This window comes from Ambystoma mexicanum, chromosome 5q (assembly GCF_040938575.1).
Source record: "Ambystoma mexicanum isolate Mex_15411 chromosome 5q, UKY_AmexF1_1, whole genome shotgun sequence".
Lineage (NCBI taxonomy): Eukaryota > Metazoa > Chordata > Amphibia > Caudata > Ambystomatidae > Ambystoma > Ambystoma mexicanum.
In genome coordinates this window covers 679,412,887-679,429,137 of record NC_090933.1, presented here as the reverse complement: position 1 = coordinate 679,429,137, position 16,251 = coordinate 679,412,887, and the positions used below count along the sequence as shown (strand labels likewise).

The 16,251-nt window shown below is 40.4% G+C and overlaps 1 protein-coding gene across 4 annotated transcripts in view; it reads right to left on the bottom strand.

Moving 5' to 3' along the window:
- The window catches only part of SGK3 (serum/glucocorticoid regulated kinase family member 3), a 1,805,260-nt gene that overhangs the window by 1,087,107 nt on the left and 701,902 nt on the right, over positions 1-16,251 (bottom strand). For all 4 annotated transcript variants that reach the window (XM_069621138.1, XM_069621137.1, XM_069621136.1 and 1 more), the window contains one exon: positions 6,238-6,310. In XM_069621138.1, the coding sequence (XP_069477239.1) occupies positions 6,238-6,310 (73 nt within the window). The remainder of the gene's footprint in view (positions 1-6,237; positions 6,311-16,251) is intronic.

Below are 16,251 nucleotides of genomic sequence, written 5' to 3'. Positions count from 1 at the left end.
TGGGGCTGATGTGTTTTTGGGTACCACAAACAACTTCCATTTATTTAAGTAATAATGTCTGGCGTTTGGTTTTCTTGTCTCCCTCAATATATCCATATATCGTGTTGGTAGTTGCAAATGGCCAAACTATGACCTCAGGAGCCACGCTGATTGTTGGAGAGTTCAGATGGGTTATTTGCTGTTGTTGCTATGTTAGCACGTAGGTTGGGAGGCCGGGGGGTTAGTGGAGGGCACAGAGAGATGGGATTACCACGGCTTTCTCATCCATATTGGTGCAATGAGTATCCTTTTTAGATGTTCCTGTTGTAGTTTGTGTACCATCTTGCGAAGCAGTATTGCCAGGGTTAAAGTGTATGCAAATATCTCAGACCAGTTCATCCATAGAGCATTGCTTAGAGACTCCTGTTCTGGGTACGTGGATGAGAAGCTTAGGCATTTTGCATTTTCTGTTGTGACAAATAGGTTCATTGTTGACTGGCCCCATGTCGCAAAAAATTGTTTCAGTGTACTGGTCCTAAGTTCCCACTTATGATCTTTTACAAGGACTCTGCTTAACTAACTACAAAACAATTGTGTTCCCCCGAAACATGTGCCTGAATATGAATTCTTCTTTGGAGACAGCAGTGCCAACTGTTCTGTGGTGGCACAGACAGAGCTATTGAGTGTGGCCGAGTCCTTTGTTGATATAAAACATGGCTGTAGTATTGTCTTTGTTGATGAGGATGCAAAGTGTAATTTCGATCCTTTTGACATATCCGATCAACCACTTTCTCTGGGCAGTGAAATGTTGGCAATGCTCCTCGCAATCGGCTAGTGATGTATCTGTTGCGATGGTTATTTGTAAAGACGCATTACCCTTTTACCATGTTCCCCTGCAACCACCATTAAAGAGCTCTCTCACTACTTTTTGCGAGACCACCACTCGATTGTGCCACTTGCCTGTCCCTTGAGACCCTTTTTCCGTGAGACACAGCTGAATCGCGTGCATGTTGAGGTGGGCATGAGGAACTTTAATGATACATGACACCATCATGCTCAGAAGTTGCATTACATTTCTGAATGGTTATCTGGTGACCCCGCCTGTTTAACAAGGGATTTGAGCCTGTAGTGCTCACACTCTTTTGAGATGGGGATGACATTGCTTTTTGGGTGTTTAAAATGGCCTTTAGAAATGTTTTGTTTTGAATTGGAACAAGACTACTTTCTCACTTTGATGGACAAGCCTGGACTGAGTAGCAGATTTGCGGTTTCCTGAGTGCGTAGGAGGCACTGTTCTGCGCTCAGCCCTGGTATTAGCTAGTCATCCAGATAAGGGTAAACTGGGATCCCCTTCCGACGCAAGTACTCTGCCATCACTGCAAGCACTTTGGTGAACACCCAAGGTACCGATGGAATTCTGAACGGGAGCACCATGAACCGTACATGTCTTGTCTACTTTGACTAGGAGATATCTCAGATGACCAGGGAACAATGAAATATGAAAGTATGCATCTTTCATATCCAATGTTGGATATATAATCTCCCCTTTTTAGCAGTGGAATAACTTTTTGGACAGTGGTCATTCTAAATTTTTTAAGTTTGACATATTTGTTTGACGGCTGTAGGTCTAATACTGGTCTTTTTGTTCTGTCATCTTTGGGGTTGAGGTAGCGAGTAAATTACCTTGTTTACCTATTCTTGGGATCGTATTTATGAGTGCCTCCATCTCTCTTTGGAGTAGAGCAAGGTGGTTAGGCGGCATTCTTCTGTATTGAAGAGATAGCACGGTTTGGGCAGACGCTCCACTCAGCACATCTTGCTGACTGTGGTTTGTACCCACTTGTCTAAGCTTTTCCCCTCCCATGCCTGGCGGAAAGATGTTCGTCTTCCCACAACTGGGGGAACATGGGAGGGGGCATGCGAGGGGACCACTACTGTGGAGTCATTGTTTTGGGGATGAGGCTGCCCCTCTAAGGGTTTGGCCTCTACAGCGCACTCGGACACGTTTGTGTTTGCGCTGCAGTCCTGAGAAGCTTAACTGTTGCATTTCCCGATGGGTACATGTGCTGGCTCATGAACTGCATGAATTGGTGGGCTCAAAAAGTACACGGATTAGCTGAGGATCCCCCCTGCTTATGTGAGCCACCTATAATCGGACGTAGGGTTTTTTAGCTCATCATGCTGCTTTTTTTAACCTTTTCATTAGCCTAGTCCACTGCCTTGCTAAACAGAGGGGACTCTTCTACTGGCTTGTTCTGCAAGTTTGCCTGTGTCTCAGGTTTAAACCCTAAACTTTTAAGCCACACGTCTTTTATGAACTGTGGCTCCTTCAGCCAGTCGTTCAGCCTCTTCTGCAGAGTATAGTGAATTTTTAATAAAGGCATTAAACAACTGTTTTCCTTCATTAATCACTTTGTATTTGGTAGTTCCCAGTGGCTCAGGGACCTAATTAATTAGATCATCCAACTCGTTTTAGTGGGGTCTGTTGTACCTTGCCATCAATGCTGTGGCATTGGCGATTCATACCTCATATGCTGCTAATGTGCCTACTCTTCTCTCTAGGGTGTATTTTTATTGCTTTCCTTTTCTGTTGGATATTTATTGTTTAGTAATGTGTTTCACAGCTTTTCATACCAGTTGTTGTAATGTAGGTTGCAGGGTGCTGGTTTGCATTTCTTTTCTATCCAGGATTTACTCGTTTGGGAAGGACTGGATTGATCTGGGATGGGGTCACCCTTATGCATTGGGGACAGGTTTCTTTTTTTGAATCAGAGAGTCAATAAAATCAGTAACGGCATCTGATTCAGGAGTTTGGATTCCAAACCCGCCTGCTGTCCTTATAAGTATATAAGTACTGATCTTCAGTAGGCAAACTAGTTTTGGATGGCTCTACAACGTCTGGAGAGAGTAAAGGATACTCATCGGGATCAATGTCCTCTCCCTCATCTAAAATAACTTCTTCTGTGTAGGTGTCACCCTGGACTACATATTCATCCTCACTAATTAGCTGTTCTAAATGAAGGTTAGCCGCCTTGGCCAGTATACAGTCTTCTGTGTAATCATGTTGCCTTTTAACAGACGGTTGCTCAGTGTTCCATGAAGGAAACCCATTTTTGCAATAGTAGTATTGATTTGATCTTTCGACCCTTATTAGTTATGTTTTTCGCCATGAGATAATGAAGCTGTTGTAAGGAGTGTCTCCCCCTCTTCCAACTCTTCTTCTGAGGAGTACATAAATAATTTTTTCTGCATTGTTGAAAAAAGTGATCCTTCTCACTTACATATGGCTGTGGATAGCATCAAAATCTAACTCCTAGTGCATTTTGATTTTAACATGCATGTCTTTCTTTTGTTTAGCCACGCTGTTTGAGGCCGACATTTTATGTCTTCCAACCTTAGATGTTTGGTATTGTTATGCTTGAACTAAAATGGCACTGGTGCGCAGTGCATTCTGGGAGCGCTCTGAGCCATGATGGATATTTACTTCATGCCGCAGTGAAACGCTGCACACATTTTGCTGAGTGTTAGATTCACGGTGCTGAGGAAAACATGCTTTCCAAACCTGGAATGCGGTCAAGGACATTTCTGCTGGGAAAGCTAACTTTGTTATGGTTTGTTACTGTTCTCCGCGGAGCGTTTTTTTTTAGAGGAGGGAGGCACTCTGCTCCTTGAGGGTAGCTCTCGATTGACCCAGCTGGCAACCGACGGCTGCTCATCAACTGCGCAAGTGCCATTTCCAGAAGGTTCGAGAACTGCCACCCCTTTGCGGAGTGTGTATATATGCGGAAACCCAGAGGTAGTCAGGTGAGACTTCAGCCGGAGGACGACGCTTACGTCCGGCACTCCTGTGAGCTGTGGTGCTCTCGGCCTGGCTTTTCCCGGGGTCTTCCAGCCGCTGCTGGGCGAGATGAGGAATCCAGTTACGCTCACGGTGATGTATTTCCTTTTGAATTCTTTGCTTCTTCTGTGATTTATGTCTATGTTACTGCTGTGAGTTATTTCTATGTTATCACTGGTTGCTTCTAAGCTTTGAATAAATAGCGGTATAAGTGCTGATTATCTTCTAAGAGTGTGTGGTTGCGAATTATTGAGTCTTTCTGTGTTCAAAGTATTTGCTCTATAATTACATTGGTGATTTATGTTTTTCCGTGCACTCTGGGGTGAGCAATACAGGTATGCACATGAGTGCTTGGCGAAGGACTTGGAGCTGCTTTATTCCATCTTGGATTTCGCTGTAGGCGTGGAGTGAGCAGCACTGGAGTTGGAGTGGCATTCATCTTTCATTTTGGGCATTTGTTTTTGCTATGCAGCCTTATGGATGCCAGGGGCTGTCGCCAAAGCAAGACTTGACGTGTGCTCTATGGAGATGGGGGCTGGCTGCAAGGAAAGCGGCGCTCTTCGACATCGATGCCTTCTGCAGTAGCAATTGTCTCGCAGTGGCATCTCTCAATCTGTATGGCAGTGCTTTATTCAGCTTTTAAAGTTTGGTTTGAAGAGCTGACACGTTCGGCACCGAACCTCGTTGTGGACCCTTGGACGTTAACTGTTGCGCAGCTTGTGTGTGCCCTTCCAAAGGAACTTTTTTATTACAACTAGGGCAAAATTTAAACGAGGGATTGCCCATGGGAGCCAAGGAGTACCATTGAGCCATTAGTTGCAAAGTTATGGGAGTATAGAGGCATTCTAAAAATAGGCCTGATGTATGAATCTTATATCTCCCCCCCAACCCCCAGTCTGCCTACTGTGTGCCTTTCGGTGTAGTGTCATGGAGTCAACTTGAATCCGCCACTTATCTCAATGTCGATAAAGTTAGTTCGCAGAGTCGATTCTCCAATGAATCTCGACAGCAGAAACGCTCAATAGTTAAGAACTCGGCATGTGTGCGTCCAATCCAATGGCAAAAAGAAACAATCTGAGGATGTCGATACGTGAGGGATCATAGGTACCTGTACATGTAGAATAGGTATAGCTTGACAGGAACGGCCCTGTCAACAGCCCCCATTTTCCACTTCAAAAAGAAAAACGAGATACAATACTCTGCACCAACCACTAGATGAAGACCTATGAATATAAGCAAATTCACAAGCCTCTGAAATATTTATACATATAAACACACAAACTAGCCTGAAATGTAAACCAAAATGCATCAATTCAAAGGGGTTACCATCAGTGTGGCACACAAGTGATCTCTTTTGACACGAAGGTGGAGAATAGGCAGTTTAAGTGAATTGAGTATGCAGCTGGCATGCTTATCTCAAGTGCTGCTGGCTACCAGACTAACTACAGCAGAAGCTTTGCACCTATTCTTCATGATGATGCGCATTTTAACTATGCAAGTGCTTGAAATTATGTTTTCAGACAGGCAAATAGTTTGGTATTTGTAAATCTTGTACAATATCTATTGTAAGAGAATACCATTTAGATACTTGCAAAAACCTTTCAACTGCAAAAGTACATCTTCATCCATCCAGACCACGCGTTATTTACTTGCAATACTCAAACATATATCGGTTTAATCATGTTTTACAATGGTCAGTGGCACAGACGAATATTTCAATAATGTATCCAGATTCGATAATCTATGAGCTAAAAAGGGTAACATAGGAGGGTGGATTATATAATCGGATGTTCCTTTCTTTACATAAAACACACATTAAATTTCTTTACATTACATTGTGTTTCCATAAGATTCTGCAAACTGACCCTACTTCGCGATTATCAATTGCCTTAGGTATCAGATGCTTCATTCTTATCTCAAGCAACGTTTGGATACAAAAATGAGTGCCGGGTATATAAGACATATACACAATCAAAATCAAAAACTAGTTACATAACTATACACAGAAATTGACACACAGATGGCTGGCATTTTATGTGTGTGCTTGTAAAATGCTGCAAAAGAATCTTTAAAACATGTTTCAATCGGAAAAAGACTGCAATTACTGTCTTAGCAAGAATTGTAATTTTTATATAAAATGTAATTACATATATTACATGAGAGCTCTTTTTAAACAGAGCATACTGTGCATTTCATTTCCTTAAACTCATGGGGTTTGGTCCATGGGGAAAGTTCTGGAATGAGGTTTACACCCTCAATAGCAATACAAGCAACCTTATACATTGTGTATGTGGCCTGAATCTGCCAAAGTGATTGAGGAGGTACTACATTGAGGTTTTGTCAGTAGTGAGCAAAATTAGTCAACCTTCCCTTCTAACCTTCACTTCTCTATCAAATTTCGAACAAAACAAACTGCTCACCTGGATCAAAATTATCTCCAAATATTCTTTTGGGTGGAATCTTTAGGTTGGTATTTGGAAATTGCTTTCTGAGCTAAAATGAAATTAATATAAATGTTGAGGTCTAGCAAAGTAAGAGTACATTTCATTAATTGCATTTATGCATGAATTGATTTGTTCAACACATTCAAATATACATGTAATATAGGTTAAATTTCTTAAGGGAATTGCTGTTTTATGATAGCTTCTATAAATGAAAGCACTGAAATCAATAAACTAATAATGTTTTCTTCCAATCTTTTGAATATGTTTATTTTGTTCTAAGGAAAAGTCCTTTGATGTTCCATTTGGAGACCAACTAAACAACACCATGTCAAATATAAACAAGAATAAAACACTGAAGCATGATGAATCCAAGCATATCGACTAAAATGGGAGAGAAGACAAGTTACTGGAACTTCTCTATAAAGAAAGAACAGTGTTTGTAGACCCAACTGAAGTGAAGAAAGAGACATGGTGTAACAAGACATTTCTTCCTCCATTCTATGATGCAGTAACAGTACATCAAATGGAAACTAAAACTGTGCAAATATCAAGCAGGCCTTTAATTGTCAAAATGAGTCCACATACTTACATTTAACAGGGAAAGAAATTCTGATGTTTGTGACAAGGCGCATGATTTATTACAGATAATTGAGATGGTTGCACCCACTAAAAGGCACTTGTAAATTAATATTGATATAACTTGAAGGAAAAATCATTCCTTTTAAAAATAAATGTAATCATTTTTATTTATAATTTCCAAACAAATTCAAACAAGGAAGGATAATAACAAAAGAAGAATAACAAAACAGCTTTAAACCTGCCCATAAAGCCCATTACATTCAACATTTCTCAGAAAGAGATACATGGAATGAGCAAAAAAAAAAAAACAAGAAGCAAGAACCAAATGAGTGTCAAATGTACAGAATGAGTTAAGTTCTTTGATAATAAATAAATAAATGTGAAACAAAAACATCTTCACATCAAAATTGACCAAATCCCATGACATATAGACAAGAGGACAAGACATAACAAACAGATATAAAAAAAAACCTCATACCTCACCTCCTTCATCCTGTGTACCATACAAATCAATGAAAGATTTCCATAAAGACCAATATTCCCTTTCTTTGCCCTGTTTTTTGGATAGAACTAATTCAAATTCCGATAATACAATCACATCATTAATCCAGTCCTCAATAGTTGTTTTTTTCTAGATTTCCACACTTTCATGATTTGTTTCACTGCTACTACCAATACCTTATCTATCCAACACCCATACAGACGAGTTTTCAAACAACAACCTCTTTTTGCCAACAACAAAACCTGAAAAGGTTCCCTTGCAAAGGAAATCGACAAAGTGATATCTAACCTATTCAACACCTCCGTCCAAAAAGTCGACGCTCTCGAGCAACGCCATAACATGTGACTCAATGTCCCCTTCTCACATCCACACCTGCAGCAAATATCTTCAGCAAGTAGTCCCAAACCATACATTCTGAATGGAGTTCAGTATAATCTCACCAAACTTTTCTGATGTACAAGATGTAACTTGAGATCCATCTTACTACTATAACCAATCTGCCATACATACTTCCAGATTCCATCACTGATTGCAAAACCTAAATCCATCTCCCACTTCTGTTTCAATGTGTCCCAGGACTGCAATACTGAGTCATCCACACGCATAAGTTTCAGATACGTGGATACATTATGTGGCAACAAGTGGAACACTGTCCAACCCACATGTTCCTTCTCCAGTTGTGAATTCATCATACCAAACATTTGGGTCAGGAGACGTTCTAGATCCCTTTTTCTATTCTTTTCTTGGCACTTAAATGAAACTCTCTTTGAAGTTCTTCAAAAGACTTCAAGACCCCATCCGCAATAAATCTCCCAATGTCAACACCCCCTTGGAAATCCAACTTCGCCAACACAAAACTCTATTACCTATTTGCAATGCAGGATTATACCAAATTGAAGAAATATGATTTAGAAATACATTGCCATCAAAGTTAAGCACCCACCATGACATTGAGTCTTTAGACACTTTAATAGTTGGCAACTTAGTAGAACCTCTAGGCAATGTCCCCATTGAGAAAATATTTTCCAACTTGAAAAGCACCAAAGCATTCCTCTCTATAGTCAACCAAATTGGCTCTGCATATTGGGCAGCCTTCTTCAAAACAAACTCCCTATAAAATGTCCCCAAATTTAGATATACAAAACCCCCTTCCTTAGTTTCGCTCTGCAAAATATATTTTGGAATTTTAGGAGCCTTTTTTTCACTCCAAAGAAAATCTTGGAATACCCGATCAATATCCTTAAGTAATTTCGTCGAAAAACTCAGAGGGATTGACTGCATAACATATAAAACCTTAGGCAGAAGTGACATTTTAATAGTATTGACCTTAGCCCAAATCCCCAAATCTAATCTGGACCATTTTATAGTATCTCTCCTAAGCGTAGCCAACAGTTTAGCTACATTAAATTGAACCATTTTCCGCACATCTTTGATCAGAAAACCCCCCAAATATTTCACACATCTCTCGGACCATTTACAATGCCATTCCGCAAAATCTTCCCTTCTGACTGCAGTCGAGAGCAGGAAGACTTCTGTTTTGTCCCAATTAATTCTATACTCTGAAAACTTACCAACTTTCTCAAGAATCTCCTTAAGAACCACACTCCCCTTCTCGGGGTCTGAAAGCACCACCACCATATCATCCGCATAAGAGAGTGTTAATTTCCTTTGTTCCGAATGTCAAACCACATATTCTCTGCTCGTTACATTTTAATGCTACCAAGGGCTCTACAGCAATATTAAATAAAAAAGGCGACTAAGGACATCTTTGCTTTGTACCTCTACCAAGAGTGAATGTTTCCGGCATTTCGCTATTGACCCAAACACACGCTTTAGCCGAATTCTGAAGACTATGAACCATCTCTCTGAACATAATCCCAAAACCCATTTCTCCATAGTAAAGTCTAGAAAAGTCCAATTACCCCTATCAAATGCCTTTTCAGCATCCATAAAGACCAAGGCAGTGTTAACCTTTCCATTACCATGAAGACTTATTACATCTATTAATGTCCTGATGTTATCATAACCTGATCTACCCCTGATAAATCCCACCTGAGGTTCATGAATAATATTCCCAAAACAACCATCTAATCTATTTGCTAATATTTTAGTAAAATGTTTAATACCTACATTTAACAAAGAGATAGGTCTATAATTCCTACATTTTTTACTATCTCTACCTTCTTTAGGAATTACAGAAATCATGGCTTCGGTCACTGACTGACACAACTGTTGTCCATCTAAGAAAGAATTAAACAAAGCACACAATTTTGGAGCTAGAAAAGTATCAAATTTCTTATAGAATTCAATGGGCAACCCATCTAAACCCAGAGACATCCCCAATTGCATTTGTCCAATTGACAAAAGAACCTCATCAACGCCTATGCTTGCCTCCAATCCCACATTATCATCAGACAATTTCTTAATAGGAATGTTTTCAAATAGATTTTCCAAGTCTTCTTTGGCTATTGATACATCTTCCGTATACAACGTTTTGTAGTAGTCTCTGAAACTAGAACAAATATCCTTATTCTTCCACAACAATTGTTCGTTATCATCTTTAATCCCTTTGATAAAAGTTTCATTGTTCATACCCTTCAATCTATTCGCCAATAGTCTACCACTCCTATCACCAGCTTCCCAATATTTTTGCTTTGAAAAAAAAGACCCCTTTCCACCAATACATTATTTGCATTGGTTAATCTCTCCCGAATTTGATTCATTTCAGTCCTATCCTCTATCTTTCCACTCCAGGCATATCTTTGCTGCAGTTTAGATAACTGTGATTCCAATATATTAAGATCTTTCAGAAAACCCCTGATTGTAGCCTTAAAACTATCCCACACCTCAGGGGTACACATCACTCACACGTACACAATACAAGCTCCAGAATCGACTATATATGGGCCACAGAAAGCCTAGTTGTAGAGATCCAGGACATAGAGAAAGGCCAAATATCACTCTGAGACCATGCCCCACTATGGATCACACTCCCCAAAATACGGAAACGTTCTGGTCTATGGCGCTGGATGCTTCCAGAGACATTCTACAAGACCCGGTCTTGAAGGAAACAATCAGAGAAAAGATAGTGGACTATTTCGAACAGAACAACACTCCGGAACACTCTCCAAGCACTATCTGTGAAGCCTTTAAAGCAGTGATACGTGGACAAACAATAGCACAGAAAGCACAAAAAGACAAGCAATCATACACATTGGAAAGTGAATTAGAAAAAAAACTGGAAGAAATAAGAGAAGAAATGACAAAGAACACATCCCTGAAAATAAACAGCATATCGACACGTCCAGAGTCAGATAGACATACTCAGGACCAAAAGAGCAGAAACGCAACTACTCTACACAAAACATTGGTATGCAATGAAATCAAATAAGGCAGATAAACGACTAGCAAGACAATTAAAAGGCAAACAGCAAAACCAAACGGTACAAACACTAAAAGATGGACAAGGAACAAAGAAAACACAATCAAAAGACATCAAAGAAATATTCAGAGACTATTACCAGAAACTGTACACATCACAAAGCCCGAATGAACAGGAGCAGGCAGCCTTTCTAAAGGAGATAACACTACCGACCATAACAACAGACGAAAAAAAACAGCACTGGACGAACCAATAACACCAGAGGAGGTTGCAAAAGCAATTAGAGACTTACCGAGAAATAAATCTCCAGGACCGGATGGCTACATAGCAGTCTTCTACAAAACATACGCGGAAATACTAACACCCATCTTAACGAACCTCTTTAACACCTTTAAAGACACGTCCAACATTGCAACCTCAATGAACGAGGCAAAGATTCTAGTCTTTCACAAGAAAGGGAAAGACCCAGAAAACCCGAACTCCTACCGCCCAATAGCCCTAAATCAACATTGATGCTAAACTCTATACAAAAGTACTCGCCAACAGGCTCTCACCCCTACTCTCCACACTAATCCATCAAGAACAATCAGGATTCATCCCAAACAGGAAAACCCACGACAACATCAGACGAGTAATACATCTTATAGAGAAAGCCGGGATCACAAAAATCCCTTCAGCAATATTATCGGTAGATGCGGAAAAGGCATTCGACCGGGTAGAATGGACTATGCTATTCGCGACGTTAAAGAAAATGGGCATGGGCAACCCATATATAAAGATGGTCCGAGCCAATTACAACCCACCAACGGCCAGGATAGCAGTAAATGGAGAACTTTCGGACCCAATCAGAATAGGAAGGGGCACCAAACAGGGATGCCCTCTTTCACCCCTGCTGTACGCAAGCTTCCTCGAACCCCTACTGGCAAAGATTAGAGCGGCCCCCGACATAAAGGGCATAGAAATGGGCGGGCAGACACACAAGACAGCGGCATATGCGGACGATATGATGATGACCATAACAGACCCAACCAAGACACTCCCCGTCTTCATCCAACAGATCGATAACTACGGATCAATATCAGGTCTAAAAATAAACAAGCAGAAATCGTCGGTAATGGTTCTGGCTGGAGACAAACAAGAGATTTACAAAAAAGAAGGATCTTCACCTACAAACAACGGAGGATGGGGTGAGATATCTTGGAGTCACACTGACAGCCACGATAAAGAACCTCTACACAGGGAACTACACAAAGCTCATAGAAAATGTAAAAAGAGATCTGGACAGATGGAACCCGTTAGCAATTTCCTGGTGTGGCAGAATAAGAGTCATTAAAATGACAATACTGCCCAGACTACTGTATTATTTCCAAGCACTTCCTATACGGATACCAGCAACATTCTTCAAGACTCTCACCAAAATCGTAATATATCTGGCAAAACAAAACACCAAGATTGTCGCAACAGGTGCTCACAGCACAAAAATCAGATAGAGGCATGGCACTCCCCCACTTCAAGAAATACTACGAGGCTGCACATCTGTAGGTTCTGAACAAATGGATCACTAACACATCAGAAAAATGGTGGAAGGCGCAGGACAGAGCAGTAGCAAGATCAAATTTACGCCACTTACTATGGAGCAAACCCGAGCACAGACATCAAAATGTCAAAATAAGCGAGATCATGAGCTCCATCATGGAAATATGGGACAGAGCAACTAAGAAAGAAAGAAATACTCACAATAGATCCCGCCCCCTTCATACCAATCCTCGACAACCCAGATTTCCCTCCAGGGATGGAAAAAAGAGCATTCCAGAAATGGCGAGAGGCAGATTGCATAAAAGTGGGAGACACGTATGACGGCCAACAGATTAGAACACTCACTGAATGTCAGGACCTACTGGGCCTTACAGAAAAGGACAGATTCCAATACGAACAGCTCCATCGCTGGCTCACTACCCCAAGAATAACTCAGGCATTGACAAGGAACCTGACCCCATTCGAGACATATATGATGACCCAAACGGGAGAAAGGAAATTTGTCTCCACCCTCTATAAATTCATAAACACCCAGACAGAAAACATAACATGGCAGTACATGAAGAAATGGGAAACAACCCTAGGAAAACAAATCACGAGGGAACAATGGATATACATCTGGCAAATAATCCCTAAATGGACACGGGCGATCCAAACAAGAGAAGCATGGACTAAAATGATGATCCAATGGCACTACACCCCGGAAAGACTCCACAGAATGTTCACCACATCGCAAGCAAAATGCTGGAGGGGATGCGACACAATAGGAAATTGGAGACACATATGGTGGAACTGTAAGGAACTGCAACCATACTGGTCAGAGGTGAAATCACAAATGCAAAACATCTTCAAGGGAGCAGCTAACATAGGAGAGGAAGTATGGATGAGCGGCATGTGGGACCCCGAGACAGGTCTCTCACAAAGACACAAAAGAGAAACTTCATGGGATTTCTCATAGCAGCATGGCTAGCAATAGCACACAAATGGAAACAAAAGACCCCCCAACCAATCAAGAATGGCTATACAGGATATGGACATATGTGGTAATGGAGAGAATCACATACAACATACAAGGGGACAGACAGAGATTCGCAACAGACTGGGGGAAGCGATAGAATATTTACAAAGTGACTATATGCTCCAATGGTTCCCACATAAACTCTACATACTGGACATGTTCACAGGATAAGACTGAAGCAAGGGCATGGGAAGCAGTGGGACAGCTAAGAACAATACAACCGGTGAGGGGGAGGGGGGCGGGTTGGGGGGTGAAATGGGACAATGTTGAGACCCGATGTTCATGTTTAAAGAAATGCCAATAAAAATGTATTTAAAAAAAAAAACTATCCCACACTATCCCTTCATCAGCAGAACCCTTGTTCAGTTCAAAGAAGTCAGTCATACGTGCCTGTAAATCCACTAATACCTCCTTTTCCTCTAAAATTCCCGTCTTCAACCTCCACTTCCTAAAAGATGGAACTACCACATCCATTTGTAAACAAAGATCTACCGAAGCGTGATCGGAAAGTCCTCGTTCTCTTATATTAACTTCAGAAGTCTTATCCAATAAAGCCTTGGTGACTAAGATATAATCTAATCTGGTGAATGAATCATGTACTGGAGAAAAGAATGTAAACTCTTTCTTCAATGGATGCAATTCCCTTCATGCATCAATCAAATCAAATTTCTCAAGAAAGTGATCAAATTCCCTACAAATATTCATATTAGTATACCTACACGTACTGATCCTATTTAGTTTGAAATCCCGAACACAATTGAAATCACTCCCCAGAATTATTGTTTCACCATTCATTCCACTCAACATCTCCGAGATTTTCTAAAAAAAAAAACGTTACCAGAAGCGCAAGGACCATAAATACAACCCAATGTAATCATCTGTCCCCTATAAATTACATCAGCAAAAATAATTTGCCCTTCCGAATCCATCGCCACTCTCTCCACTTTATACTGCAGTCCTTTCCTGAACAAAATACTCACTCCTCTAGAACTAGAAGAGTAACAATTCGACAAGTCCTTAGAATATTTGGAATTAACCCAACCATTGTGTAGTTTCATTTATCAAGTGCGTTTCCTGCAGAAAAAACAATGTCAGCCCTAGATCTCCATAATCGCACCATAACCTTCCTCCTCTTATTTGGACATTTCAATCCATTCACATTCCATGTCGTAATCGTCAGATTACCTACATCCATCCCACTAATCCAAATAAATATTATTAAACCCTTTCCTCTTTTTTTATTTTTATTTTGTTATTTTTTTTCTCCAATATGAGAGGTCCGATGATCTCCATTTCATTCCCATCCAGTGATGCAGCAGAACTTTACCCAAAGAACGAAAAACCAAACAAGACATCCGAACATACCAGTTACAAGAAACAAATACAAATACAACAAATCCACAAGACATGACACAAAAAAACATAAAATATATAATAAAAACCAAACCTCAGGGAAACCCTCAAGTAATAGTGAGCAATAACATATTTCTGCAATAAGCAGTGTTCCAAGCTTATTCCATCAAGGTTGTACCTGCCAATAAGCATTATAAATTGAATAACAAACTCTCCCATATTCTATAATAAGAATAATCTATAAACTATAATAACACATATATCGTCTGTTTAAATTCACACAAACCATATCTAAGCATATACTATCTCCAGAAAACATTACATAACATGTTAAATAATACACATTTGCGTAAACACTCCTATTGACAGTCAAGTATTCTATAAATATATGTGTTGTAGTCTATAGGCCAGTTCCATAACTTCAACCCAGGAATTCCTTAATAGCCTTCCCATGTTCCAGGTTCTGGATCAAGTCACACAATTCATATATCCACTACAATATAAATGAACCTTAACAAATGAGACCACAGTACATGAATAACCATGCAACCAACCACACCTCCCCTGTATAATTCCAGTCAATAAGGAACACAATATAATAACCTAAGTAGGAATCCACAACTCAGGAACAATTAGATCCTTATAGTCCACATAGTAATTAAATAGAAAATTAAATTTCCCCTCAATATAAGCAGTGAATAGAAGACTTTTAGTGCCAGCTGTATGACAAAACAGGCCAAACATAACCAGCCCCTTCAATCACCAGTATATAAAGATATATTAATAACTCAATACAAAATGTTCCCCAGTCAATCCAATAATAAAATAGAGAACAGAGAAAATGGAGTCAGGAGCATAACTTAATAATCCACAGAGCAATACCCCACATGTAGATCCCATCATTAGTATCACATGTGCAAGGTGGGGTATTGCAGGGTGAATCAAACACAGACTCCTGATCATGTAATGTGAACTACGCCATATTTCAAAGTAGACAGTTGAGATTTAGTCGTTAGGTCCTTACCACAAGCATTCCCTCTCCTCTGACGTGACCTAGTTCCATGACACATCCGTTAAAAATGTAAGTCAAACATTAACATATAAACTCCAGGCACCTGTATAACTGGTCTATAACAGACACAGATGCCGTCTCGTGACAGCGTAATCATGTGTAGCTAAAATGACATAAAACTGATCAACTCGTTAGAGCGAGTAAAACCAATATACCAAAGCAGCACATAGGCACATGGATTTCATAAAAGATAATTGACATTTAACTGCCATGAATTCAGAGCATAAACCATAACATAAGTTCCATTACAGGCTGGATGACTTGCGGGCATCTATTCCCCGGCTTTATAGCAGTGCACTGGCCTGGTATCTGCCACTACAGCTATGAAGGTGCACCCACAATCCCTTAGCACTTGGCTTGATAGTTGTGGTCGGTGTCCTTACAGTTCGGGTTGCACTGTTTGCACAGTAGGAAGCACACCTTTGGCTGGCCACAATAATCATGCTAAGGACCCCTCACAATCCTATCATTGCCCCTCAGCAGACATCCAATCAGCTCCATTACGGTCATAAGGCCATGCCCAGTGTGAAGCGATCCAAAAAGAGAGA